General features: G+C 43.9%; 3 protein-coding genes across 4 annotated transcripts; all 3 read left to right on the top strand.

Moving 5' to 3' along the window:
* Positions 1 to 309: 309 nt before the first annotated feature.
* Positions 310 to 7,002, top strand: zmynd19 (zinc finger, MYND-type containing 19). Its single transcript, XM_070989703.1, has 6 exons — positions 310 to 557; positions 2,291 to 2,350; positions 2,439 to 2,545; positions 3,306 to 3,446; positions 4,061 to 4,241; positions 4,483 to 7,002. The coding sequence occupies exons 1-6, from the start codon at positions 507 to 509 to the stop codon at positions 4,624 to 4,626; spliced, it is 684 nt and encodes a 227-aa protein (XP_070845804.1). The 5' UTR covers positions 310 to 506; the 3' UTR covers positions 4,627 to 7,002.
* Positions 7,003 to 8,909: 1,907 nt separating this feature from the next.
* On the top strand, positions 8,910 to 12,718 carry tmem141 (transmembrane protein 141). Its single transcript, XM_070988983.1, has 5 exons — positions 8,910 to 9,071; positions 9,238 to 9,304; positions 10,192 to 10,275; positions 10,374 to 10,484; positions 11,071 to 12,718. Exons 1-5 carry the CDS (start codon positions 9,018 to 9,020, stop codon positions 11,130 to 11,132), a joined length of 378 nt encoding a protein of 125 aa, XP_070845084.1. The 5' UTR covers positions 8,910 to 9,017; the 3' UTR covers positions 11,133 to 12,718.
* Positions 12,719 to 15,339: 2,621 nt separating this feature from the next.
* Positions 15,340 to 26,111, top strand: sapcd2 (suppressor APC domain containing 2). 2 transcript variants are annotated; one of them, XM_070989480.1, is made up of 6 exons: positions 15,340 to 16,335; positions 19,177 to 19,310; positions 22,359 to 22,505; positions 23,592 to 23,693; positions 24,337 to 24,456; positions 24,555 to 26,111. In XM_070989480.1, the coding sequence occupies exons 1-6, from the start codon at positions 15,561 to 15,563 to the stop codon at positions 24,681 to 24,683; spliced, it is 1,407 nt and encodes a 468-aa protein (XP_070845581.1). In that variant the 5' UTR covers positions 15,340 to 15,560; the 3' UTR covers positions 24,684 to 26,111. The 2 variants fall into 2 exon arrangements, with proteins under 2 accessions (XP_070845581.1, XP_070845582.1); XM_070989481.1 differs by having other exon boundaries at positions 15,464 to 16,335; positions 24,340 to 24,456.
* The last annotated feature ends 200 nt before the right edge of the window (positions 26,112 to 26,311 follow it).

Genomic DNA, 26,311 nt, shown 5'->3' on the forward strand with positions numbered 1-26,311 from the left:
TTCAATGCCGAAATTAACTTTCGCAGTTCAGGTTTTGTTTTCAGTACAAAATAATTAATTTTAATTTTCGTTGTAAAGTCACTGTTGTAGCTCCATATCATCCCACCCAGCCATCGAACATTTCGCGCGAAAATGGCTGGAAGTGGTCACGAGAGTTAAATGACGTAATAACTAAAACAGGCGGTCGTTAAAAATTATCATTTTCTATTGGACAGCATGATCGGACGCCTCGTCTTAAAAAACGTAACGTATTGTGTGATTGGAGGGTGTGTTTGGTGGCTCGTGTCGCCCCGCCCCCAGCAGCTCGCTCGGCTTTCCTGCGCCAGCAGCGGTGACACCGAGGCTGGGCTGCCGCCGGAGAGACCCGGAGTCAGGGCAAACATCCAACCAGTTCACCCAAACTGGCATCGCAGCGGGGCTGAGGGGCTGCCCCTGCGAATTTAAAACCTGAATACTGCTTAGGTTGGATACTACGCCTCTCCCTGTCACCACCGCCCGTCCTCCTGATGTCGGATTTCAAGCTCGGGATCGTACGGCTCGGCCGTGTGGCCGGGAAGGTGAGCTGGATCCCAGGGCTGCCATGTGCGGCCGGGGAAGGGCCCACTGGGACCACAAAAGGCGATAGAAAAATAGGTTTCGCGGTGATTGGTTGGCACTTGTCAGCCGCTTTAATGGTTAACAAGCCTTTGCCGATGCGGGAGCAGTTCAGCTTTACCGATTTTAGCCGCATTTGAACGGATTAGAGAAGCCGGCCGTGCCGAGCCAGACTAGTTTTCTGTGTCTCCGCCGCCACCACACAGTCTCGCTATAAAGCTAACGCTAACTAGCATGTAGCGGGTTACGTTAGCCGTTGGCTAATATTAAACGGTGGAATAGTGCCACAAAGGTGAACACAACGGTCTGTATTTAGTTGTTACCGGTGTCAGGTAGTGTAGGGAATGCGAAGACAGATGTTTTTCTTTTTGACGGTGGGTCATATGATTTTAATGATCGGCTGTACAGTTAGCAGTGCCACGCTAGCTATGTTTTTTGGATTACATGGTGAAGTGTCGGCTAATGAGGAAGCCATTGCCATGCTCCATCAACTGCTTCTTTTGTGCAACGTGACAAAGCACCGGCAGGACAGCACACTAACTCAACAGCTGTGCCCTCAAACTTGCGTCGTTTTCTGCCATAAGTTACACAAGTATCTTGAGATGTGGCGTTCAACTATGGCTGAATGCTGGTTGAGAAGGGGCTGCTCGTCTCACAAGACACTGACACTCACGAGACGCGGTGCATACCGTTTTGTTTGAGCTGTGACTAATCAGCTGCCCGCCTGGTGAGAGCCGGTGCTCCTTGGCTCACGTCAGTAGTCATTTAACTGATTTACATGATGTCATGCTTGTTAATATCCACACAATAGTCTGGCAGTCAAGACAAAGTGTCACATTGCATGTTTCGACCTTTTGGTATGTGGACAGCACCACCCGTGCTGTGTTGTCCCATGCTCAGTGTCGCGTGGAGCCACTGTGTTGGTATCTTGTCACGTGCATTTGTAAGTCCCATCACTCACCGTGAGCTCAGGTAGCTCTTAGCTGGCTAGCACGACTCTCTGTTGCTCCTTTTTATATACATATGTATGTCGCGTCTCGAGCCCACATGCGGTCAGTGTCACAATACATTTTGGATGTTTCCGAGTTAAAAAATAAAGGTTGGATGATGGTGTGGATATTCATGATGCCTAGAAAGAGATATTCCCTCCGTTTATGTCTGTGTTGACGCTGTCACGTGCACACGTGCAGGCAGCTTCCCAAATAGGAGTTGGAACATAACCCCCAACAGCTTCTCATATGTGGCTGTTATGGCCTCTGCAAACATGCCACTTTCAAAAAGTAGCCTTGTTTGACTTTTCAAGTCTGCACAAACTTGTTAAACTGTGAACAAATATAAAAAATTGCCCTACTCCCTGACAGCTAAACTCAAAGATTGGGATAGCTTGTGGTTCCACTTCGAACAGTAATTGAACTCTAATGATATTCTGCTTGTATTTATTGTCTGGTTATGTGATGAGTATGAAATGTTCTACACCATCAGCTGTTTGTGAATGCTTGAAGATGATATGATCAGTTCTGACCTTAAAGGATCCTGCTGTCACACTGGCTGTTTCCCCTTTGGATTCGTCCTAAAGTGTTCTCAATGAGTTGCTGTTTTGCGAAAGCAGGCCATGAAACTGTAGCTGCTCCTGTAGGAGTTGTTGTGGTTGTTTCAGTTTTTTGGTGTTAACGTGACAAACATTCTCTCATTCCAGACAAAATACACACTGATCGACGAGCAGGACATACCGCTTGTGGAAAACTATGCGTTTGAGGTAAACATCTACAACTCAACTGCAAGTTGTGTTTAATGCAAGTATGGCATTTACCACTTTTCTGAACAATTACATTATGCATTTCCAGGCACGCATGGAGGTAGATGCGGATGGCAATGGAGCGAAGATCTTTGCCTACGCTTTTGACATTGGTAAAGGCCGCTGGGCAGGACGGCCGTTACATGAGCTGCTCTGGTAAGTAGTTTGTTCATTTTATCAAGTGTGGAATAAACACTTAACTTCTGTTGGAGCCTCTGTGGTCAAGACTTTGTGTTGGCGAGCATTCTGATCATAATCAAAGTTCAGAATCTGAACTAGACATCTGGATGTTTCCAGAGAAAACAATAGTCAAAGTTGCTTGATAAATCTTGTAGAGGCCACTCTGCAGTAGTCAGTGAAACTGCAGACAACCTAGAGATGCAGCAGATGCATCTCTTACGGTACTTCTTTATCCTGTGAAAAGAAATTGTGTCATTACCAGCGCAGGCTCGTGTTGTGTACTTGACCCTGCCCTCCCCTCCAAAAACCATTTTTCCTGCTGTTATCAGTGAAGCTTCATATGAGTTTGGTATGTTGAGGAGCTCTGTTAGGTCAGTTGAGTATTGTGTATCTCACAAGTTATAAGTCAGCAGTTCCTTGTTGTTGATCTGTCATTTGGTGGTTTGGTATCCCATGTTCATCAGTATGTAAATTTGTCCATGTACCTCTATCTACATGGTATTTGTGACCGTTGCGAGCTGCAAATAACTTCTTGAGCTAGAAAGTCTGAAAGCTCTGCTTGTGACCTTTAGAATTCATGCTCCTTCACCATGAGACTGACAAACAGGGAGTAGCCACTTTCCAGGCCTCGCTGTCTTGCTTGCACATCTCCATCAGTGACTAATACCCTCATCTTAATGGGCTGTCGTCATTTCGTTATAACTGACTTATGATCTGAATACATGTGTTGATCCAGGGAGAAGCACAGAGGAGGCATTGCTCCCAGTTTTCAAGTCATCCACATTAACTCTGTGACAGTAGACAACCGACTAGACAACCTGCGGCTGGTGCCAGTGGGCTGGAGCCCCAAGCCAGAGGAGATTTCCAGCAAGCAGAGGTAGGACTACAGCTGAGCTAGCGCTGAAGGCTAAACTGTGATTCTGCAGCTTTGTGGGAACGTAAGAGTACTGCACGAGCCGGATTGGTTTGTCTGTAGGCAAGACCAGTCTGAGTCATTGAGCTTAGCCTAGGCCTGACAACTAAGACTTTTTTTTTTTTTCAGAAAGACCATAAGAGAGACGAACTTTTGCTCAGAAAGAGACTTGTTTTTTTTTCCCATGACATTTTGAAACAAATGCATTGAGGTTTTTTGACCATCACTCACACAAAATTAGCATTGCATTAGCATCACAATAGGCTCTGCTTACATTTAGTGGCTATTTTTTATTTATTTATTTTTTTTAAATGTCATTTTGTATTCTTGCCTAGCTGAACCGTTCACAGAGCAATTGATAAACATTAAGAACTTGCAAATCTAGCATTACTTTCAAATACATGAACAGAGTGATGTGAACGGTCTTGGTTAAGAGAAACGGCCGTTTGGATCATCGTATTTTATGAGTTGTGTTAAAGTCCAATATGCAATGTTTCCTCCAGCTTATAGTTAAATATTTATTGTCCAACATGTGACACATGCCTAATATTTCTTTGTATATTCTCCTCCTTGTCCAGAGAGCAGTCTCTGTACTGGCTGGCCATCCAGCAGGTACCGGCCGACCCTGTGGAGGAGCAGTATCTGGAGCTGAGCCGCACACGCTATTACAACGCTAACGGGGAGCTGGTGGAGGAAGAGGAGTGCTCCTGCACCTACTATGAGTGTCATTATCCTCCTTGTTCACTCATTGAGAGGAGGGTATGTACTGTAGTTGGCATTCCTGTGAAATGTGCATGATTTTAGTCAGTTCAATGGTAGTGAATTCAGTTCTTTCATTGGTTTTATTAGCAGGGGATGTAAACTGTAAGTCTTTCCCTTCTTCATGAAGCCATCCTTATGTTGATGCAATGGGCCAAGTTGTCACCTGTGATCACACTACCAAAGCGTTAGCCCGACAGGTGCTGAGCCAAAGGTGATCTTGTTCCTTGTCTGTCCACAGCTCCGAGAGTTCAACATCTGCGGCCGCTGCCAGGTGGCGCGCTACTGTGGCTCCCAGTGCCAGCAGAGGGACTGGCCCGCCCACAAGAAGCAGTGTCGCGAGCGCAAGCGAGTGCTGGCCCTGGAGTCAGAGCCCGAACGATGATCTGCCCTCATCCTCGCCTGGGAGAGGAGGAGGGAGGACAGGGCGGGGGGCGGGGGGGCCGGGTTAGACTTGCGGGAGGGGAGGGATGAAGTGCAAGATGGGCAAATTGCTGACAAGAGACTAACGACAGAGGACAATGTTGGTTGCTTGATTGTTTGATGGATTCGGGGGGTAAGAAGATGGAGGAGGGGACGGAGAATAAAGCAAAAAGACATCTGCCACTTCCCAGAACTGGTGATTCTCCATAGCTTGCTTTTCATGTGGATGACGGGGAAAGGTATTGTTTTTTTTGTTTTTGTTTATTTTTTTTGTTTAGTTTTTTTTTTTTTTCTTTATTTTTCTCGAGGAGGGAGACCCTCGAGCTCTACCTGCTGCTATGGTTTTGTATGTGAGGGGGGGGAGAAAGTCGTCTTGTTGATGAACTGGACAAGCTTCTTTGGACCACAATACGGACATGTTGTCGTCATCCACGTTTGTTCCTCCACCCAGCCGCTGGGTGTGGTGACGTCTGTGCAAACGGGGGACCCAGGGGCCGCAGTACCCGTCGTTCAGCTGGTACAATGGGACATGGACCTTTTCACTGTATCGCTCCCTTTTCTGACCTCTCTGGTGCACATGGCTGCTGTCTTCATGGTCATCGACACCTTAGCCGCCTCCCTGTCTGTTTTACCCCCCCCCCCCCCCACGCAGCCAACCACCATACACATCAGATTTCACTGATTGAATCACACTACCAGTATTGAGTGTGGGAGTGTGTTTGTGTGTGTATGCTTGTGTATGTATGTTTATGTGCTGCCAATATGTACTGAAGGACATTGACATGGGCAGGGTTAATGTATCGTTCTCTTCCTAAAGGGGCCATATTACACAGTTTTAAATTTCATAAGCGGAAATTGGTGGGTTAAAAATATTTTCACTGTTCTTTAATAAAGTAGCTGCCAAATAAAGGCTTTAATTTTTTTCTAGGACTTCTCTTCACCCATGCATTATTGTTTTGTTTCAATTTCTGTTTTTTTCTATCAGTTTGATCAGACTTGTTAAGTTGTTTAAGACAAGGTACAAGGTTTTAATCACCTGGTTATATCTTCACGCATCAGCCTTTTCAGCCCTGGTATTATTGGTACTCTGGCAGGTTTTTTTTCAGCACCCCACTGAAAACAACCTTGTTGCACTGATCATGGAATAAAGAAACTACTTTTCCTGTGATCACAAAATGATTATTTCACGTTCTCGAGACACAAAGCACCTGTCAAACCTTTCTGATGATCACAAGGAAACAAAATGTAAGAAATGATCTCGACCAAAGTCTGCTATGACCTGTAGTTTGGCACTCCTGTATCAACTGCTTTAAATCCCTCCAGTCAGTTGTCGTTTGCTGGTTTTTAACAGGCACCTGTCTATTCAACTGTATTTTTGCATCTGCAGGGTTATGGTATGTGTGTGCGTTGGGCTCGGGGAGGGGCGGGGTAGTGCTCAGTTTCTTGCGTGAGAGTTTGCTCTAAGGGTTATTTTTTTGAAGAAATTCTATCAATGGAGCTATATTTATTTAAAACGTTTGATTGTGAAACATGTTTTTGTCCTGGTGATATTTGAAGGCAAACGTCGTAAAAAGTGGACAGTATGGGACCTTTGATGTCACATCCTCGTGGGCAGGGAAGGGGACTGAACACTTCAACCCCAGTACTTGATTTTTATTTTTTTCCTTTCCCGATCCTGAATGAATGAGTCATCCTCGGTGTTGCTCTTCCCAGATTTTCCATGAAAACACTGCACACCGTCATTGTCACTAGAATCTTCCATGTGAGAGATGTCTGGGAGTGTTAAACTTGAATCTTGAAACCCCCCCCCCTTTACACACCCTTGGTAAATTTTATTATAGAGAGTGGTTTTCTGAACCAAAACCATTTCTTGCTTTCGTTTTCTAAGACACAACAGTCTGAGTGAAGTTGTTCTGTGTCAACTTTATCCTCAATCGCCTGCCTTCCTTGTATTACCTACAATGCACACCTGCTTATTGTGTCCTGTTGTGTCTTAGGTGAGGAGGCCAGACACTTAGTAAGCATGTAATTCACAGACGTACATGCGACTTGTTGATTGTTTATTTTGTATGTGTGCGTGAACAGGTTCTCAACACTGCACTAAAATTTGGCTCCCATGTTAGCGTACTTGTTGTCGATGGGTTGGAGGGGAGGGGGTGTGATTTGGATTTGGAGTGTACAGATTGTGTCTGAAATCTTTTTTGTTTTGTAAGAATATAAACATTAATCACCTAGAAATAAAGAGCTACAATATGTGAATGGAAGTACAGTTGGGGATAACTGACAGTTGCTTTTCCAATGTAAAATGATAATAAATAAAATGAACCTCATTTGCTGGAGTTGGCTCGTGACATCGTTGAAGTGTGAATGATAGTGATGAATGTGGGAGCAATTCTGACTATTTTGGATTTCATTCAAGGATGCTTTTGTGTGTGAATGGGTGAGTGGAAGCCATTGTAGCTGGTGCACATTAACACTTTCACCCTTGTTTATAACATTATTTATAACTTTAAGGTAACTGTAAGCAGCTGTAAAGACTCTATAGGAGTTTATTGTTGTGCAGCATCAACAATTATGACTTAACAAACATTCCCCAACTTATATACATGTATTAAAAACACCATTATAGTTAGTTATAAACCATTAATTAAATGTTAACATAAAAGCTAAAAAGCCCAGCCCTGGACTTTACACATGCATGTTAGAGTTTAATATTTAAAATATTTGCCCAAGAAGTCATAAATATTAGGCCTGTTACTGAAGTGATGAGTAAATAGTTTTGTCAATAGAGAATCAACAATTTCATTATAGATTTATTAAATACACATTTGCTGGTTCAAACCTCTCAAATTGGAAGATTCTCTGTTTTATGCAGCTGTGAATCAAGTATCTGGACTTCGTTGGTGCGTCTTTTATAAGCTGTCTGGTATTTTATCAGTGACGCGAGAGAAGTTACGAGATAAACAGCTAATGAAAATAATCCTTAGCTGTAGCCAAATAGTTTTAGGTTTTACATCACTAAGCAGTCATTTCTTTGCGTACATGAGGTTTGGACTGAAAGATGGGGGAATCTAAGAGTCCAGAGGGCTGGTGTGTGTGTGTGTGTGTGTGTGTGTGTGTGTGTGTGTGTGTGTGTGTGTGTGTGTGTGTGTGTGTAATGTCACTTGCATCATTTTAAAACACACTCAGCCTTTCTTTAACTCTGTGGCTTCATCATGTGTATCTGTATCTATTCTTTCTTCTTTGTCCTGTGTAACAAATACCAGATGTTCAGCTGCTCTGCTGTCAGTCTGGTAACTTAAGCCTCTGTGTTTTGTCTCAGCGGTAGTTGGACTCTCTCCATCTGCCTCCTCTTCTGCTCCTTCCCGCACGTCTCCGGTCCTCCTGCAGAACCCTACACCTCACTGTGGTTACTGCGGTGTCAAAGTTCAACACAGGGGTCACAGATTAGAGATCAGCAGGCTGTGCTGTCGTGGCAGGTCTGAGGTTACGCCTGGTATGTAGCACACAAAGACAGGATACAATGATGACTTTATCGAAGCACCATCTTTCATGTGTTGATCTGTTTACTGGGCCCTAGACTTAACTGTGCTGTAGGTGTTTATTTGCAAGAATAGTAACCAAGAAATAAACATCCTTAAGTGGCCAAAGATGAGCAAGATAATACAACCCTGATTCCAAAAAAGTTGGGACGCTGTGTAAAATGTAAATAAAAACAGAATGCTGTGTTCACTGACAGCAGTTTTTCCTAAGACCATGTAGTAATATCCTTTGTACTGTTTACCTGGTTATCAGGTTATCACCAAAAGGCACCAAATAATGATCAGTAGTGACTGATAAAGGGTAGTTTTGGTGTATACAATATTATTTTTCATGGCTGGATGAAGGAGTTTTAGACTCATGATACTTTGTGTTGCTCTGAAGGTCTGAAGATTTAATTAAAGTTGAGGGTTACCGACTGAGTAACACAACAGAAAAACATATTTCTGCAAAATGAACTTAATTTCTACAGTTTGCAATTCTCCTTGTGAATGAATTTAAATTTACTTCTACAAATTACTGAAGAAAGCAATCTATGAGGGAACATTTTCCATAATATATGACGTTTTTTCATTAGATCTTTGTTTTTTAACTCCCTAACTCTGAATTTTCAATCCGCTGGAATCTGCAGTACCACCTCCTGTCCATTAGGTGTCGCCGTCTTTTTAATACAAACAGCCGTTCCGCTCTTTTCCTGCATTTCTTGGTTTCCAGCACGGAAGTTCACAGTAGAGTTATGTATACACTGTCAGCATGAGCTAATGTTATTTTACATCTAAGACTTTGACCTCCAGCCTCACAACAGTCAACAAAATGGTCAATCTCGGTCTCACCAAAGTGGACGATGCGCTGGCTGCCAAACACCCGGTGGGTTTTTGTTTCTACCTACTCTTCCTCATCCCTGCAGTCTGTTGGTTTCTGGAGGACACTGACAGTCAAATGAACTCGCTGCTGCACGTATTGAAACCTTTGCAATGTCCTGGGAGATTGCATAGAAATGTTTTAATAGTCGCTGTGTTTTTCTCACTTTCAGGGTTTAGGGAGTTATGCTGCCTGTCAGTCTCATGCCTTCATGAAGGGGACTGGAAGCTTTGTACTTGGTAAGTGATGTGCAAATTCCCACACTAGTAAATACAGCTTATTGTCATTTTTTATTGTTTAACCATCACTGAATTATCTGATTCTTAAACAACACATTATATTGGATTGTTTTCTATTTTTTACATATTTCTCAGTCAGTCCCTGAACCTACCATTTTCAGTAGATGAAGGTGAAAACAGCCTTTTACTGTCAAACTCTGCACATATATCACTCTGCACCTTGAAGTTCAGACATTCAACTGTAGGATAAAGACGAAAAATGAATTTTTGATCACTTATTGAGCTAAATTCCTTCATGTCAGTAGACAAACACATAGTCGGAAGTAAGAAATCCCATAAAATTATAGACAATACATTATTTGGACCAATGTATACCACAGGAGGGAGCTATATTCTTTAAATGGTGTCAATGAAGCAGGCTGTCTTTACAAGGTGCACACTGAAATCAACACAGAGGAGTTGTGGTTGTATGATCATAATAGTTTTATAAGAATAAGATTTGATATGTATTATTTTCAAAGCATTTTTACATGAGACTGCCAGCTGAGAATGGAGGTTCTGAATCCTATAGCAAAGAAGTCTTGTCTGATAAACTGGACAGTGATCTGTAGTTCCTGTTGCTGTCGTGATCCTCCTTTTCATTGCAATTTTTTTCCTGAAATCTGCAACTGGTGCATATATTCTAAATAAATGTGTCCCCCCTAAAAGGAGTGTATACACACGTCTCATCCGGGTGCAAGAGTAATGCCTGTAGACTGACTCCAAACCACAGCGGACAATGTTTTGATACCAGTTGGATCCTCCAGGTGAAAGTGGGGTTTTCCTCCTCCCTGATTGGTCAAAAAAATGATGGCTGTTACATGTGTGTCACTGACATGCTTTTACAGGTGTGGCTGGGCTTTTTGCAATTCAGAAGGCTCTGCAGAGGAAGCTCCCTTACCCTCTTCAGTGGAACATACTCATTTCAGTAGGTGAGAAATGAAACATGGACTTCAAGACTCTCATCTTTGCTTTCAGCTCTCCTCTTTCACCACTGCTTTTCTAACCTCGCCTCTCTCTTCTCTCTCAGTGGCATCATCAGTAGGAAGTTATGCAGTGACTCGCTGGGAAACACAGAAGTGCTCAGACCTTTGGTTGTTGCTGGAAACAGGAAAGGTCCCGGACAGTTCGCCACCACAGGGTGAGCACAGCGAATGGCTGAAATGTGTGTGTGTGTGTGTGTGTGTGTGTGTGTGTGTGTGTGGGGTCCAACTGTCTTGTTAGATCAGCTTAAAATAGGAGAGGACAGATATATCTTTGGCAGCTCTGTCCTTGCATGTTTTTAGCGGGGGTTATTAAGGAGGAAACCCCTGGTGAACGCGAGGAGAGCATGCAAACTCCACACAGTTTCCTCCTTAATAACAATGTTTCCTCCTTAATAACCCCCACTAAAAACATGCAAGAAGTTCACCACCTGACCAATGGTGACGAAAAGGATGGGTCCCCGGGCGCCGCTGTCGGCTGGCAGCCCACCGCTCCTGGTCTGCCGCGGAGGAACGACGGACCAAGATGGGTCAAATGCGGAGAATTAATTTCACAAGAAGCATGGCGTGTGCATGTAGTGTGTGCATGTAATATGTGATAAATAAAGTACAGTTTCTTCTTCTTCTTCTTCTTCTTCTTCTTCTTCTTCTTCTTCTTCTTCTTGTTCTTCATGATGAACTAAATGAAGACAGTTTGCAGACTTTTATGTTGTGTGTTTAACTGGGTCTATGTTTGTCTTTCAGTGTCTACACCAGAGGAATCAAAAGGACCCGAGAAGACAAAATATGGCGACGTTATGGAATAAACACATAGTTTTAAACCTCTATATCTAATGTATAAAACTACACCTTTTCAGAAAATGTACTGTGTTGGATACTGGGTGTGTGATAGTGTATGCTGTGTTTAACTGCATCCTAATGTGTTGGGTTTTTTTCTCCCTTTATTTCTGCAAAACATCACATGAATGAATTGTCATTTTTTTCACTTTCAGACTTCATGAAGCTTCTGAATTTCATAACAGCATTACTGTGAGGATAAACAGATGAGTTTCCTGAATCAGAGGTCAGGAATTAGTTTGGATTTTTTTTGGAATCCGATGTAAAGCTTGTGCTTCAATATTATTATTTGGATGCGTTTGTTTGACATGCAAAGGAATTAACGCTGCATTGCCAAAACTCGACACTAGTAGTCACTGTATACCTCATTGGGATTTGCGGCTGTATGCTGTAGTCACTGGTGGCCCAAACCAAACCAGTACATGACCCGTTTTTAAGCATATGATCTAAATTACACTCTGATAATTTTAATCATGTTTGCCTTAGACTACAGAGAGCAAATCATGGTGGATTAATTCATCCTTTTAAATAAATAAACATTTTCAGCTGTTTAATAAAGTGCCCAGGGCAGCAGTGTAATCCACATGAAATCATTTACTGCTGCTGCTTTAAGCCACTGCATGTTCATTCATCCGTCTTCAGCTCAGTGATGCTATAATGAACCCTGCCATGTCTCAGGATGACTAAATATTAATCCAGTGTGGATTTATATCAATTTGGCATCTGCGCTAAAAACATAAATTCCATGAGGTTTCGTGCTAATTTCTAATGACAGCACAAGCAGTCAGTTAGGAAGACGAAAAGACATGAGGGGAAATGTAGTCGTTGCAGTTTTTTGAGTGGTTTTTGATAAGAAATTGTCACTGGATTACAACAAACATAAGAACTGAGAGGAAAAGAGAATTAGTGAGAACTTAAAGTGACGTGTTTCTATATGAACTCTGTTCTCAGTGGGAATTGTATGTCTACCTCAATCCAGCTAATAGCCTTTCAATGATTTTTCAATGATTTTTATTGGTTAATTTGCTTATTAAGGTAAAGGACATGAGGAAATCCACTCCACATTTTTTATTATTCATAAGTAAATTATCAAAAAGCATACAATCCAATCGCTCACTCCTATCGAGTTTGAATACGTTGCTTTTGACAAGTGTTGATTACACAAACAACACCAATCCATCCTCTCCTCATCCACAGACACGTGTGCATTTTTTTTTAAAGAAAATAGGCAAAAAGAACAATTTACCATTTTTTTGTTACTGCTTTAAAAGGATGTATACTGTGCATGACCTTAACAGTAATACATTAGATGCCTTCCACGGCTACATTAGTTTTGACTAAGCAAATAAACACACAACATTAATAAAAAGGTAGAAGAGGGATGGGTGGAGAAATTACTCTCTAAAAGCAGCCAAATCACAAAACAAGCAACAGAAGGCCACCAAGAGGTAGAGTAATAATAAACATATACTAAGATAAATAAGTGACAATTTGAGAAATGCATGTAAATGAGATGTTTCATTTTAAAATTTGTAATAAATGAAATGACAGAATCATTTTGTGTTGTCAGCATGTCCACAAGAGGAAACAGTCTGCTTTAAATCACGCTTCAGCCACTTTATTTGCATAGCTGAACTAGTCTGTACAATAAGGTGTTAGTAACATTAATTCTGCACCATGCAGTGCAGGTCAGTGAAACAATGGAGTCTTTCAAGTGTGCTTTAACACCTTGAGAAAACGAAGCGACCAAAGTCCAGGCCCTTGATCCGTGGAGAACAAACCAAAGAAGGTCCACCAATTATTCTGCAAGCTGAAAACACGAGCTCACAAAGATGCAGAGGGAAATATCTTTCCGGTGTTTGCAAGAGAAAAATGTCTGAATTGGAAATCCTCACAGTAAAGGCAATCAGAACAAGGGAAGATTTTGGCTTTGGTTTAATCTGAATCCACCCCCACTCTTGCCTCCTCTCGCTCTCGTCCTCCCACTGTAATTCAAATCTGATTTAACACCTCCAAGATTTGACGGTTTTGAATTCTCCTCCTGTGTCTCCCTCCATCTTAAAAAAAAAAAAAAGGCTTCGTGAATCGAGTAAGCTCTCAAATCCTTTGTCACATGCACACTGATGCTGCTGAAGGAAAAGACTTAGAGAAACAGAGAGCAAACAGGAGATAATGAGGGAAACGAGTGTGTGTGTGTGTTACATGAGAGGCCTGACTGGCCAGTGGAGCTGAGGATCAGTACATGTCCAATAACTAAAACAAACAGCGGTATGGACTGACCTTTTGGCTCGCTTGCCAGCCACTGGCATGGTTTATAAAGCCTAAAGTGTGTGTGTGTGTGTGTGTGTGTGTGTGTGTGTGTGTGTGTGTGTGTGTGTGTGTGTGTGTGTGTGTGTAAGTATTTGGCCAGTTTGTGCAGCAGTGGCAGCGGTACATGTGCGTGACAACATGAGAAAGGAGAGATGAGCAGAGCAGGAGTGAGTGCTCATTTGTCTGACCCTGTGAAGTGACCACACCGAGCCGAGCTGCAACTGGACAGTGTGTGTGTGTGTGTGTGTGTGTGTGTGTGTGTGTGTGTGTGTGTGTGTGTGTGTGTGTGTGTGTGTGTGTGTGTGTGTAAGTATTTGGCCAGTTTGTGCAGCAGTGGCAGCGGTACATGTGCGTGACAACATGAGAAAGATGAGCAGAGCAGGAGTGAGTGCTCATTTGTCTGACCCTGTGAAGTGACCACACCGAGCCGAGCTGCAACTGGACAGTGTGTGTGTGTGTGTGTGTGTGTGTGTGTGTGAGAGAGTGTCTCTTTCTCCTCTGTCTTTCACTTTCTGCCTTTCCTTAGTTATATAACAATCGAGCCAGAAATGCAGGTTCACAAAAGCCTCAAAAGAAAAGCAATTCACAGCTTTTATATCCCAAAAACAAACCACTTTTGATGCAAATCTCTGCTCTGAAACGCAATCATTGGGCATCTGAACACACATGGTTGACCCTTCTCTCTAGCCTGGAGCCATAATCAATCCCTGCAAATTAATGTGTTAACAAGAACAACTGGTGTGTGATTGACTGTCACAGATGTTTGCTGTGAGGGGATTTACTGAATGTGTGTCCTCTCTTCCCATAAAAAAAGGTACAGTGCATTTGATGAACATAATAGGGGGAATGTGTGAGTCAATATCTGGTCTGACAGGAAAAATAGCTGCATTCATCAGGTACTCAGTAAATCCTTTGTGACAGTGTGACAGTATCTTCAGTATTAATCACTGCTTGAGCTTTCATGCAGGACAAGAAGTCAAGTCTGGGCAGGTAAGAGATAACCATGGGTCTCTGCAGGGACTGAGAAATTCCCTGACTCATCGCGAAAGCCGGAGAAACAGAAGAAGTGTCCCTGAAGTGCCAGAAATGGTTGACTGTGAAAGCTGGATTCAAGTTGTGTGCAGCGATGCAGCTTTTCAGCCTGACAGAGAGAAAACCTTGATATACATCACATTACGTAATATCAAAGCTGATGCATCATGAAAAGGTCTTTTGAGGGAGGAAGAAACACAGTTAACACTTTGTTGAGTCCATAAAAATGGCAACTGGATAGGCGACTCAGAGTACTTGCAATGAATAGCCAGACCAATCATATGCAATACAGGAAGTGGACACAATACCAACACTTTTATAATCTAGTGCCACATAACACATTAACTCTTTAACATTTATGGACCTTCTTGTTTTTTTGTTTTGTTTTGTTTTTTGCGAGAGAATGCCAATGATTCAATTTTATTCAGACATATAATACACATATATTCTCATATAAACAACATAAATGAGTGATTTTTTTACTTATTAAAACTGCATATTTCAATCACATTGCAACTTAATCATGGAGTAAAAGGTTTAGGATTTGATGATGTGGAAACAAAAGGATTCTGTTCCCCATTCTGACTGTGTGGGGGGCTGTAAAGTGATAGTTTACGCAGCTCTTTCTGATTATGTGCAGCGGGACAACATCCAGGCTTTATGAATAACGTCTCAGCATTAGTAATAACAAAAGCGCAACTCAAACTGGAGCCTACCTCAGGCCTGCACCAATGAGCGCCGAGCTCGTGCACACCGCGGCCAATGGCTGGTCCCGGGACGCTCGAGCACAGCCGTTTGAAGGGCGGTCCTCGGCAGAAAAAGGAAAGTATGGATCACAGCGCAGCGGAATTTCGGTGGGAAGGTGGCCGCTCGGAACAGTAAACTATCGGTAATGTTTCGAGCTAAAAATACTTAGAAATATATCTGTTTTGCTTTTCAGTAAACTGGAATTAATTGTGCTATTCTGTATGTTCACCTGTGGGTTTATGTAAAGTTAGCCAACTTATGTTGGTATGTGTTTGATTGATTAGTCAGTGGAGATTATCAGCACATTCATGGCTTTGATAGCGACTGACCAGGGCTGCAAACTGAACGGGACGTCGGCCATTCACGGCAGGGTTGGACCGAGAAAAGAGGTGTTTCAAGGCAAAACTGCCAAAATGCAGCCTAAAGAGACGGAGTATTCAACAGATGGCCTGCCCAAAGCTTTCCTGCACAGCCTGAGGACCCTGTTTGACATTTTGGATGACGGTGGACGGGGCTATGTTCACATCTCGGAGATCGAGAGCCGCTGGCAGGGCGCTGATACCCGGGACCTGCCGGGCGGGGTCCTGTGCTGCCTCAGGAGGGTCACTCCACCGCATGGCTGCCTCACGTTTGAGCGGTTCGTCGCGGGGCTGCGGTACTCCATGCTCAACCCGGAGAACAACTCCCACTTCAGGGCCCAGGCTGCCGTGCACCCACAACAGGCACCAAAGCAGCCCCAGAAACCCGCCGGGCTGTCCACATGCAGCGTTGGGACACGAGTGGAGAACAAGGTCCGCCCGCTGGGGCCGAGCAACGTGACCAACACCCAGCAGCACCGCTCTTCCTCCCTGCAGAGCCGGGTCAGGCAGGAGGAGGTTCCCGGGTACCCCGTGTCTGGACCGGCTCCGTACAGCGCGGGCTTCGACAGGTCTGGGCGGAGTTTGGAGCGGAACACCGTCTCTCCCGGGGGCGGGTGTTACCGGGCCGAGCCGGGCCATGCCACCAAACCGACACAGCCCCAGCAGAGCCGGGTCAGGTCCATTGAGTCGCTGGCTCTGGAGTCACCACAGCTCCACGGACAAAGTAAGTGGTGCCGTGAAAGCCACATGTAAATAAACAGCTGTGAATTATCTCTCTGTGTTTGGGGACAGTTCAGTGAGTCCATGGAGGACTAATAAATTAAAACCCTGTCTGTCAAAATCCAGGTTAAACAGAGACACACTGATACAAACCCACACCGCCTATCATTAGCTCTGGTCTCATTTTCAGTCAACAATTAAAGCAAGATGCATACACTCTGCACCCCTTCAATGACAAAAATGGTTGTCAGATCATTTTTGTTGATTGGGATATTGATTAATTGATGATTAGCATTTTAGCACTACTGTCTAGAAGAAGAATGTGCATGAAGAGGATTTCGAGGTAGAGCTGCTGCGTCCCTGATTACCTAGCAGACCACAGAGCACTTGAGACTGAATTCCCACGAGCAAGCCTTTTGATTGCATGCATAACTGAGCTGATATGTCCACTGCGCCATTGCCAGCTTCGATCTCATATTCTAATTTAATTGAATGCACTGATCCATGTCATACACACAAGTGCACGATGTCTGCAGAGGGCTTGCATGTCAGTATTTGTCGTCCAGAGGGGGTCTCACAGAGGTAGAGATGGTGGCTTTAAAAGGGGAGCCTTTGCCTGAATCTCACTGGGGGTCAACAACAGTCATTGTTGGGCTTCGACACAGCACTTCTCAGGTATCAGTTTTATGTCACAGCTTAAACAGGCCCTGTTTAAGGGCCACTGCTGCAATGGAGGGTGCTTTGCTGAATAATTGCTGTTGTTAACCCTGGGTCAGGTCAGAGGTTGTGTCAGAAATTCCTGGAGAAATTTGTCTATCTTTAGGGTTTGCCTCGTGGCGGGAGCACAGCCACGGCCCCTCTGACTGGAGAATGGGTGATGGTCAGTTTTATGCGCGTTCATTTGTTCAGTTTCTCTCCCCTGGTGAGCTGGATGTAGGCCGCAGGAGCTGCTGCTGAGAAATTCCCAGTTTGCCTGCTCATTATCTTGTTCATGATGTATGTACAGGCTCTCGCTCTCACACAGCCTCACTCTTGGTCCTCTTCCTGTCACAATCATACGACAGTTCTTTAGCATGCCCTCTCTTTCGCTCACTCAGACACACACACATTCGGCTCGGCCTGTCCGAGTTTGCTGATCTCTGTACAGCCAGGCCTGTCTGGAGCTATAAGAGTGACACTCTCTCTATCAAGCCCTCAGGGCTTTCATCTCATATACCACTTGCACTTTGTACATTGATTTTGTTCAGATAGATGGATACATGGGCCGATTACATGGCCAAAGTTTCAACTTTTGTGCTCTGAGATGATGCATCCAAAAATCACACTTATGTAATAGTGTGTCTTCTTACTTTGTTTGGGTGTCCGTATACTTTGGGGCATATAATGTAGACGGACAGACCACCAAAATGACCGCGCTGTAATCTCTCACATGCAGCCAAACCCTGCTGGATTAGGCCAGATTACAGCAGACAGGCGAGGGCTCACTGAATCACGGCAGTGGTGAAATCCTCCCCAACACCCTGGAGATCACCACAAAGTCAGACCTCTCTCGCTCTCTGTCACTTTTTCTTGGTTTTGGGAAAACAGCAGTGGTGTGCACTTAAAACTCTGATAATGACACAATCCCTCTGCTGAAATGAGGGCGATAACACAGAAAAATACCACAGAGATGCTTTGCCAAATCAACACACTCAGTTTGGAGATGTGGACGCTCCACTTCATCAGACCTGCACGTCTGATGCACACAGAGCAGCAGAGAACAGACTGAAATATCTTTATATGTTGTGTTTGGAATAAATGAAGACCGTGTTAAAGTTGAGTTTATCTTGAGCTTGGAGTCAGTAGCTGACTCAACAGTTTCACCCTCAGGTAGGAGCTGCTTTGGAGCTTCCCATCATATCACACGATCTTTGGCAGATTGAGGTTTGCTCGTTTGTCATGATCACACTTTGCTTATTACACTTTTATTCACAGTTCATCCATCTCACCCCAGTATTGAAAATCCTGAGAGTGATTGTACAAACACTGGCTTTGTCTTTTGTAGTGTCTTTTAGCTCAGATGCTTCACATATTTCTTTCTGCTCCACTGAACTCAACCTCAGTCAGTCAAGCCAGGGACTGAGATCATTTGCACATTTAGCAATCTGCATTTAATGAAGCTTATTTTAAATCTAAATATTTTTGCTGCATTTATTATCAGTCTGTGTTGAGTTCACTGTTCACTGTGTTATGAAAGTCATCTGCCTTGTTGACAGCAGACACATTTGCAGAGTACAGCTCCCTCCTGTGGTGTCCACTGGCAACCTCAGTTCATTACTGGATCAAATTTAACGTCTGGTCTGTAGTTGTTCTGGTCTGTCTACAGATGTGGACGTATTTTGCACACTAAAGAGATCTAGATCAGGTACTGATTTAGAATACATGGCCTAAAAAATAGCAAGAATCCAATGCAATGCCTTATTTTTAGATTTTAAACTTTTTCCTCCGATGATGCGTCTTTACTCTTGCCGATTGACTTTGCACATATGCAGTAAATCTGTGATGTTGAGCCAGACGAATATGCAGTCACCTGGATAAAATACCTTGAATGCAATTTGCTACACACCCTTTTTAAGATAATGCAAGCTGAATCTGTTTCCCTCTGAATAAGTGTTCCATGTGTGACATATGATGCATGCCTACTGTAAAAAGACTTTCTTTACCACTTCTCCTTCTTAGTTGTAAAATATTTTCAGTATTTTTTACTCATACTGCAACCAGTAAAGCTGCAGTAAGTACAGAGTGCATTCCAGACTACAGTGTTGTCTTGGAACTGATTCAATCTGTCTGTTTGACATTTGTCTAGGTGTTGGGAAATCAGGTTTACCAAGGTCTCAGAGCGAATCAGCGACAGGATTTACTGGTGGCTCCAGGCGACACGGGCGGAGTCGGGACGAGCAGAGGCGGCATACCATATCCAACGGTGTGGATTATGGAATGGTTGGTGCACACGCACGCACACACGCACGCACACACGCACGCACACACACACACAGTCTCTGCTAAGTGTCTTAGAGGTTTTTCCAGAGGTGCCACTCCTGGGTTCCAGTGACAGACTTTTCTGAATGGCCGTGGTGAAAGTTTTCATTAATAACTGGTTTATCAACACACCAGGTTAGGGGTCAGCGTTAGTGATGCATGGTTCTGCCGTGGATCCACCTGGTTTCCATTCACTTACCTGCAACACACCCTGCTGTCTGTTTTGAGACATTTCTTTTAAAATATCACTTCAGTTGAGAGCCTCTGCTCTCTGCAGGTAAAGCCACAGTCTCTGCAGACTTAATCATCCTAAACATCCTGAACATCATGTATCTGTTGAAATAAGCCAGTTCCAGAAAATTAAAAAAACAAACCCAAAAGGTTTTCTAGTAGAGGCTCTTCTCCATTTCACTTTCTATTGGCCCCCACATTCCCCTCCCATCCCTCTGCCTGCTGCCTCCCCCTCGCTCTGCCCCTCCCACCCTCCAGTCCGGAGCTCATGCCTCCCTTCACTCTCTGTCTCTCCCCCTGCCTCACCATTTCTCACTCTCTCTAGCTCGCCTCCTCTCCCTCTTTCTCTCCCTGTTTGTGTCGCCGTCTCCGTCTCTTTTCCCCCTCGGCCTCCTGTGTCTGGAGAGGCTGACTGACCGACTCCCCTCCTTCTCCCTCCCTCCCTGCCCCTCTCCTCCTCCCCCTTCCCCGTGGCCCTCCCACCCAGGCCGACTTGGCCCACTACTGCCCTGATGGTAGTGAGCCGGGTCGGGCCCAGGGGCCTGGTAGAAGTAGAGGACTCGTTCGGCCGGCCCGGCCCAGCCTGGACGGCTGTGTGGGCGGCCTACACTACCGTCTTCATCCCCCTCAGCAGTAGCCTCTACAGCAGCAAGGCCCTGCACTTTTTCCTCTGGGTGAGTAGGACGAGAGGGAGAGAAGGAAAGGGAGAGGTGGTTGTGGAGGATGAGGGAAATCAAAGTTTGTCTTTGAGGTGTTTTTCTTTAATTGAGTGTGCATCAGGTTGTTTTGATATTTGTGATAGTTTAGATGAACAGAAGTAAAGTTGTGATTATGTTCAGCAGCTGGGTGTTCAGTGTCTACGTTAGGATGGTAAAAAGTATTTATTTGTCCAAGTTTTATGGACTCCGGGGCTTGTTAGTTGGCTCTAACCATCTTTGGTACTGTTGGCCTTTAGAGTTTGAGACTCTATTAATCATTGAGTAGGCTGCCAGAACTTAACGACAACAAATATATCAAGTTGTTTATCGAGCCAAAATGACAATTATTTGCTGGCAACACCTCATGAAACACGAGGATTTACACCTTTTTTCTGTTTTATGTCATTGTAGGTTGAATATCTTAGGGTTATGAACTGTTAGACAGATTGAGCCATTTGTAGAACTTACAGGCATTTTTCAGTGTTTTCTAACATCCTAACGTTCAGATCTGTCAGTCAGAGAAAATAAATCTTTTCTTCTTGTAAGGATTTTGGGTCTTTGTTAGCTCTGACCTGCTGTGGTGTTGTAGGGCTGCAGCTTCTGGATTGTGCTGAAAGGAGGTGATAAGTTGACTGACATTTGAATCAAGCAGCAAGCCAAAGATTCGCTGGTTCTGACTCTTTTAAATGTGTGGACTTGCTGTTTTTCTTGCTTTAATATACAGCTAAATTAAGTATCTTTGGGTTGTACATTGATAAAACAAGACATCACCTTGGACTCCAAGCAGAAAAGTGCCAGATTCATCGTTGTACATAGCTGTCAGTCCTTGTTTCAGGGACTTTCAGGCGTGTGTTGTGCTGTGGAGCATCGAGGTTCAGAGCACACTGTGTGACGCTGCTTTGTAGATGCACTTTGAAAGGCCGTCGTGTTGTTCTTTGTGTTTTTGGCTAAACAGTTTGTCCAGCGGGTGTCATGTTTTTGTAAGTGCGTTGTTCTTGCTGTTGTTGATGCTCATTCATCAGCACACAAACATACATGCACAGACATTTCTATGAAGCCATGTTCTGCTCTGCTCCCTCTCTGTGTGCGCTTCCTCCTCTTTGCTCCCTTTTCTTTCTTTGTAAACGGAGGGTTTTCCTGCCTGTGGACGAGCGCTCATTCATGCAGCCTGACACTGGGTCGTGCTTCATTCTAGACACGGACCCTCCGACCCCCTTCTCGTCCCCTAAACCCCCCTTCCTCTGTTCCCTTGTGTCCTCTCCCTTCAGGCAGCACAAATATGTTAAACAGGGTTCGATTTTAGACTCTCAAAACTTCTTTTGTCTTCCTTTCTCAAACATGTCTCCCTGCGTATGAGCTGTGGCCGTGTTTTAAACAGCGCTGATGAGCGATGATCAGTGGAATGCACTGAGCTCGGGGACGGAGGGATGGAGCAATGGGTGGATAGAAAGATGACACACCAGGTGGCTGAATGCCAGCAGTGAGGCCTGGACTCTGGCTGTGTGCCGCATGGACAGCCTGGTCAGCACAACTCAATGCAGCCTTGCTGGGGTGCACACACACAAACACACACACACATCTCTCCCTCTCCCTCTTTCACGCACACACTGGGGCGGCCATAGCTGAAGTGGGTCTGCTGTTTACCCCATTCTTAGGTTGCTGCGCGGTTGCCATGGCGCTGGGCTGATTGCTCCTCTAAACATTGTTCAGGACGGGAGAGGGTCCGGCACAATTGGTATGGCGCCATTGTCTCCGCCAGCACAAAAGAGTTTGCTGCAGATGCCCATGTGAAAAGATGGGAGTTTGTCTACCACGCAGGCTGCCGGCGGCCCAAAATCAGTCATCAGATTTAATCTTGGCAGCGATCTATAAGCTCTCTTAGTGATGGCATTTGCCTTCCACGGGATCTTTATGTGAGATCTGCACAGAAAGTGACTTTGGTGGTGGTGGTGGTGGTGGGAGGAGGTATTTTTGTCTGTTCTTAATCACATTTTCCTTGTCCACAATTTCACCCCTTTCCTGTCCCCCCTTTTCACCCTCCGACAACACACCCTCCTTTTCTGACTTTCAACTCTCGCAGCTGAAGCAAATGAAAGAGCTGGAGCAGGAGAAGGACTCGCTGCTGGCGGGCCTGGAAGTGGTGGAGCGGGCCCGAGACTGGTACCAGGGCCAGATCCACAATGTCACCGAGAGGCAGCGGCAGGTCGGCCAGAGCTCCCACTGCACGGTCAGTTCAGACGCTGGTCTGAAAATGTCAGAAAGTAGAAGTGGAAGTTAAGTAGAAGTGTTGGATATGTAATCTGCTGTATTTTGTTGAAAATATACATATATATAATACAGATTTATAGATTTCTAAATCAAACAACCAAAAATTATTTCAACATAAACGATAAATAATGCGATATCTTTTGGGAGAGAAGCTGGAGATGTACGATAAATATCAGCTGATGATGGGAAATTTAGATTATGTATCATATTATAGTCAATAAATAGAGGCAATAATACAAAGTCAATAGCTTTTATTGACTCAGCAAGCACAGCATGTACACACTTCCACACAACAGGTGGCGGTATGCTTCTTTAATGTTGGACATGGAGAAGAAGAAGCAGCACAGCACTCTGTTGTTGGGCTTATGATGTCAAACTGCTGCACCTGTGCAGAGCCAGGTAGTTTAGGCCAAAGAGCCAAACATATCGTCACCGGTGTGGTGGATTTTTATGACAACATGACTTTAATCTGCATCTTTGCTCGCTACATATCAGACTTTTGTACCCTCAGGTGTGCATAAACTAGGTTATATAGGTTAATACAAACATAGGAAATCAGCCTTGAGAAGCAGGTAATTAGTGGTTATCGGCATCAGCTGAAAAAAAATCCAGCAGATCTACTATCAGATGTTGGTGTCATTGCCTCAGAATAGAATTTAAGGCCTCATTTTTTTCATTCTTTTATTCATGTCCAGCAGTCAAATAAGGTAAAATACCCCGTGGTAGAGGATGAGACACAGTACGCTCAGTAATCTGTCTGGATTTTGCTTCCATTATAAACTGGTGGTTGCAGAAGAATACATTAAGTCTTGAAATTATTAGAGTTTTCATTAATATCATGACTTTATTTGGACAGAGAGACTGAAAAGATTTGAACTGGCTTGTTTGATAGATGGAAAACAAAGAGAAAAAAATAAATATTAACTTTTTCCTCAAATACGTCTTTATTCACTGTTTTAAGTTGGCCTCCTTTACGACACTTATGAGACCTTTTGCTGCTTCCTTGGACTTCATGCTAATTGTCATTTGCGTTCTCTCCTCTCAGGATTTCTTCACAGACGCTAATCAGAGTCGCATGAATGTTCTAATACCCAAACTGCAAGAAGTCAACCGCTGCCTTAATGACCTGATTTCCTGCACTGGGATGGTGAGTGTGTCAGTGCCTTTACACTACCTTTTTGCATTTTCGTGTGCTTCCACTAACACATTCTCTTGCAATAAGCAAAGGCAGTCTAAGTATAAATGAATGACTAGTATTCAACTAGCCAATGACTCGACCCTCAGCTGAAATCTGAGAGTATGACTGGACTGGATCAGTTTCTGCTCCACATGAGGCTCTGACACATACTGTGAGAAAAGCAATCATCACACTTCGATATATGACACCCCACGAATGCCACCTAAAATAAACATCAGCATCCTGTCATTGTCTTAATGTTAAGTGATTCTCATGACTGCCAGTTTTATCAGATGGCCTATTCAGAATTTTCTAATTAGGGAGGATTAGATTATACTGATGATTTCTAGGCCATCCTCTGACTCTGGGGAGTCAGCTGGTCAATCGCATAGTTGTAATTTTCTGATGTTAGCATTTAGCTCAAAGGACTGCTGTGCCAAAGTATGACCTCGGAGCTGCTAATGTGGCTGTTGACATGTTTTTTTGAAACCCAAAATTAGATTACAGAAGATTAGATTCTGGGAATTTTGGTATATTAGACATGTAAATATGACACTTCGTGACAAAGCTTGACTGGATAACTCTTTAACACTGGTGCCTCTTTGTTTCCCAGCAGTCTTTTCCTTCCGGCGCTGTTCAGACAGCAGCGCTCCCAACTAACCCCCAGCCTCCGGGTCCAGCTCCTCCACAAGCCATCCAGAGACTGAAGGACCAGAACCGACTTCTCACACAGGTTTGACACAGACTGCAGACAGGAGCCTTTAATGGTTAGCTGTCGGCACTGTATGAGAGTGTCACTCACCTCGTTTATTTTTCTTCTTCTTCATAAAGGAGGTGACAGAGAAGAGCGAGCGCATCGCCCAGCTGGAACAGGAGAAGTCAGCCTTGATAAAGCAGCTTTTTGAGGCTCGAGCCCGCAGCGTGCAAGACACCAGCACCATGGATTCCACCTTCATCTGACAGCAGTTACACTCCACCCAACACCAAACCATCGCCATGTTTCTGCTCGCAATCATCGCAACGCTGGTCTGGAGCGAAACATTTCTAAGCCTGAAGCTGACTGTTGTTTACCCTCACCTGTAGCAGTGACGCACCTTTTAGCCATGACACGACTGCAGCAGCATGCGACCACTCCACCCCAACCTCATGCACTACCTAGACGTGAACACTCCGAGGAATTCCTGACCCGAATGACTCGACCCCAGAGCTCAAAGACTCGTTAACTTGCTGCCTTCGCGTTTCCTGCATGAACGCTCCAAAGACTGGAACACTTTGAAAGAACCAGTCAGATCTCATGAGATCCCATCACTCCAGGATTACAGCATCTGCAAGATCCCCACTCCCACTCCCCAAAGACTGCACAGGCAACAGAAAAACTTAGTGGTCCAAAAAGGACAGTACCGGGGGGCTTCCGTTGGAATAAAACGCCATATTCTTACATTTACATGAAATCAAATCATCAGCTGCATCTGCTTGCTGTGACCTATCAATTACATTCTTTTTTAGATCTTTTAAGTTTGATCGAAATGATGGTAAGATACACTTTGCCCACGTTTTTCAGTATTTCCTTCATTTTATTGTCAATGAATAATGTTTACCTGACATTTGGCTTTTGGCGTTTTAAAGTGTTAAATATCAAAGACTGAGAGGCAGAACGTACTGAAAAGAGCAGTTTTTATATTGTAGTAGCATGTTTAATGTTAAAAGCTTACATGAGTTTTAAGAATTTTTTTAAGGTTGAAAAAAAAAAGATGGAGGACAGCCTGCAAGCCATCGAGATGCGAAGGCTGAGGCGCGTGAGAGAAGTTTGGAAGTTTGCACGTAGGAGAGAGCTGAGGAGGATAAAACATGGTAGACGGTGAATGTGTCGGAGCTCGAGCTCCTGGGTTGGGAGATGTTCTGATGTCGCGTCAGAAACAAATAAAAATCACTTTGGCGATCCGGTGCGACATCCCCTGTACGTCTCCTACAGCGGATTCTTCGTGTTTTCAGCCAAAAGTATTTATCCTGTGAAGAGATTTCAGTTTGAAACCTGGAGATTAAACGTTAGCAGATGTAAAGAAAAGCCCATTTTGTCCTCGTAAGTGTCTTTACCAGGTTGGCTCTAGACTAAAACTGTAAAAACAGCCATCCACAAGTTTACAAGAGACATATTTAGTGAGTGGATGGTGATAGAAAAAATAAAACCTTGTAGTTTTATAATGGATCTGTATGGTACTGCTGGGATGACCGCACTTAACATACTGTTGATGTCTGTTTCCCACTCGTTTGATTGTATTGTTTCTTGCTGCTCCGACTGCATTATGTGAGTGAAACTCTTTTCCTTCTGCTTTCTATCGAGAGTACTCCAACTGATAAAGTGTAAAATAATAAATACGACCAATCGAACGAGCGCTGACTGTGTTTTTCTCTTATGATCTAAAGGCCTGCATTTTTTCTGCAGCATTGACAAATTATGTCTTATATTTTTCAATTTGTACATTTTAAGATTTTCAAAAGGTGTAAAAAATGTATTCTCTCTGAAATAGAACAGCTTTTCAGGGTGTTTTATAGTTTTTTGGGTAGATGATGCATCAGTTTTAATCAAA

This window comes from Chaetodon trifascialis, chromosome 20, assembly GCF_039877785.1.
Source record: "Chaetodon trifascialis isolate fChaTrf1 chromosome 20, fChaTrf1.hap1, whole genome shotgun sequence".
Lineage (NCBI taxonomy): Eukaryota > Metazoa > Chordata > Actinopteri > Chaetodontiformes > Chaetodontidae > Chaetodon > Chaetodon trifascialis.

Excerpts from the sequence above, each read along its gene's own strand:
- zmynd19 (XM_070989703.1), top strand. The coding sequence starts at position 507 with ATGTCGGATTTCAAGCTCGGGATCGTACGGCTCGGCCGTGTGGCCGGG. Across the intron at positions 558-2,290 it reads TCGGCCGTGTGGCCGGGAAG|ACAAAATACACACTGATCGA; the intron begins GTGAGCTGGATC and ends CTCTCATTCCAG. Across the intron at positions 3,447-4,060 it reads GAGATTTCCAGCAAGCAGAG|AGAGCAGTCTCTGTACTGGC; the intron begins GTAGGACTACAG and ends CTCCTTGTCCAG.
- tmem141 (XM_070988983.1), top strand. The coding sequence starts at position 9,018 with ATGGTCAATCTCGGTCTCACCAAAGTGGACGATGCGCTGGCTGCCAAA. Across the intron at positions 9,305-10,191 it reads GACTGGAAGCTTTGTACTTG|GTGTGGCTGGGCTTTTTGCA; the intron begins GTAAGTGATGTG and ends ATGCTTTTACAG. Across the intron at positions 10,485-11,070 it reads GGACAGTTCGCCACCACAGG|TGTCTACACCAGAGGAATCA; the intron begins GTGAGCACAGCG and ends TTTGTCTTTCAG.
- sapcd2 (XM_070989480.1), top strand. The coding sequence starts at position 15,561 with ATGGCTTTGATAGCGACTGACCAGGGCTGCAAACTGAACGGGACGTCG. Across the intron at positions 16,336-19,176 it reads ACCACAGCTCCACGGACAAA|GTGTTGGGAAATCAGGTTTA; the intron begins GTAAGTGGTGCC and ends ACATTTGTCTAG. Across the intron at positions 24,457-24,554 it reads AGAACCGACTTCTCACACAG|GAGGTGACAGAGAAGAGCGA; the intron begins GTTTGACACAGA and ends TTCTTCATAAAG.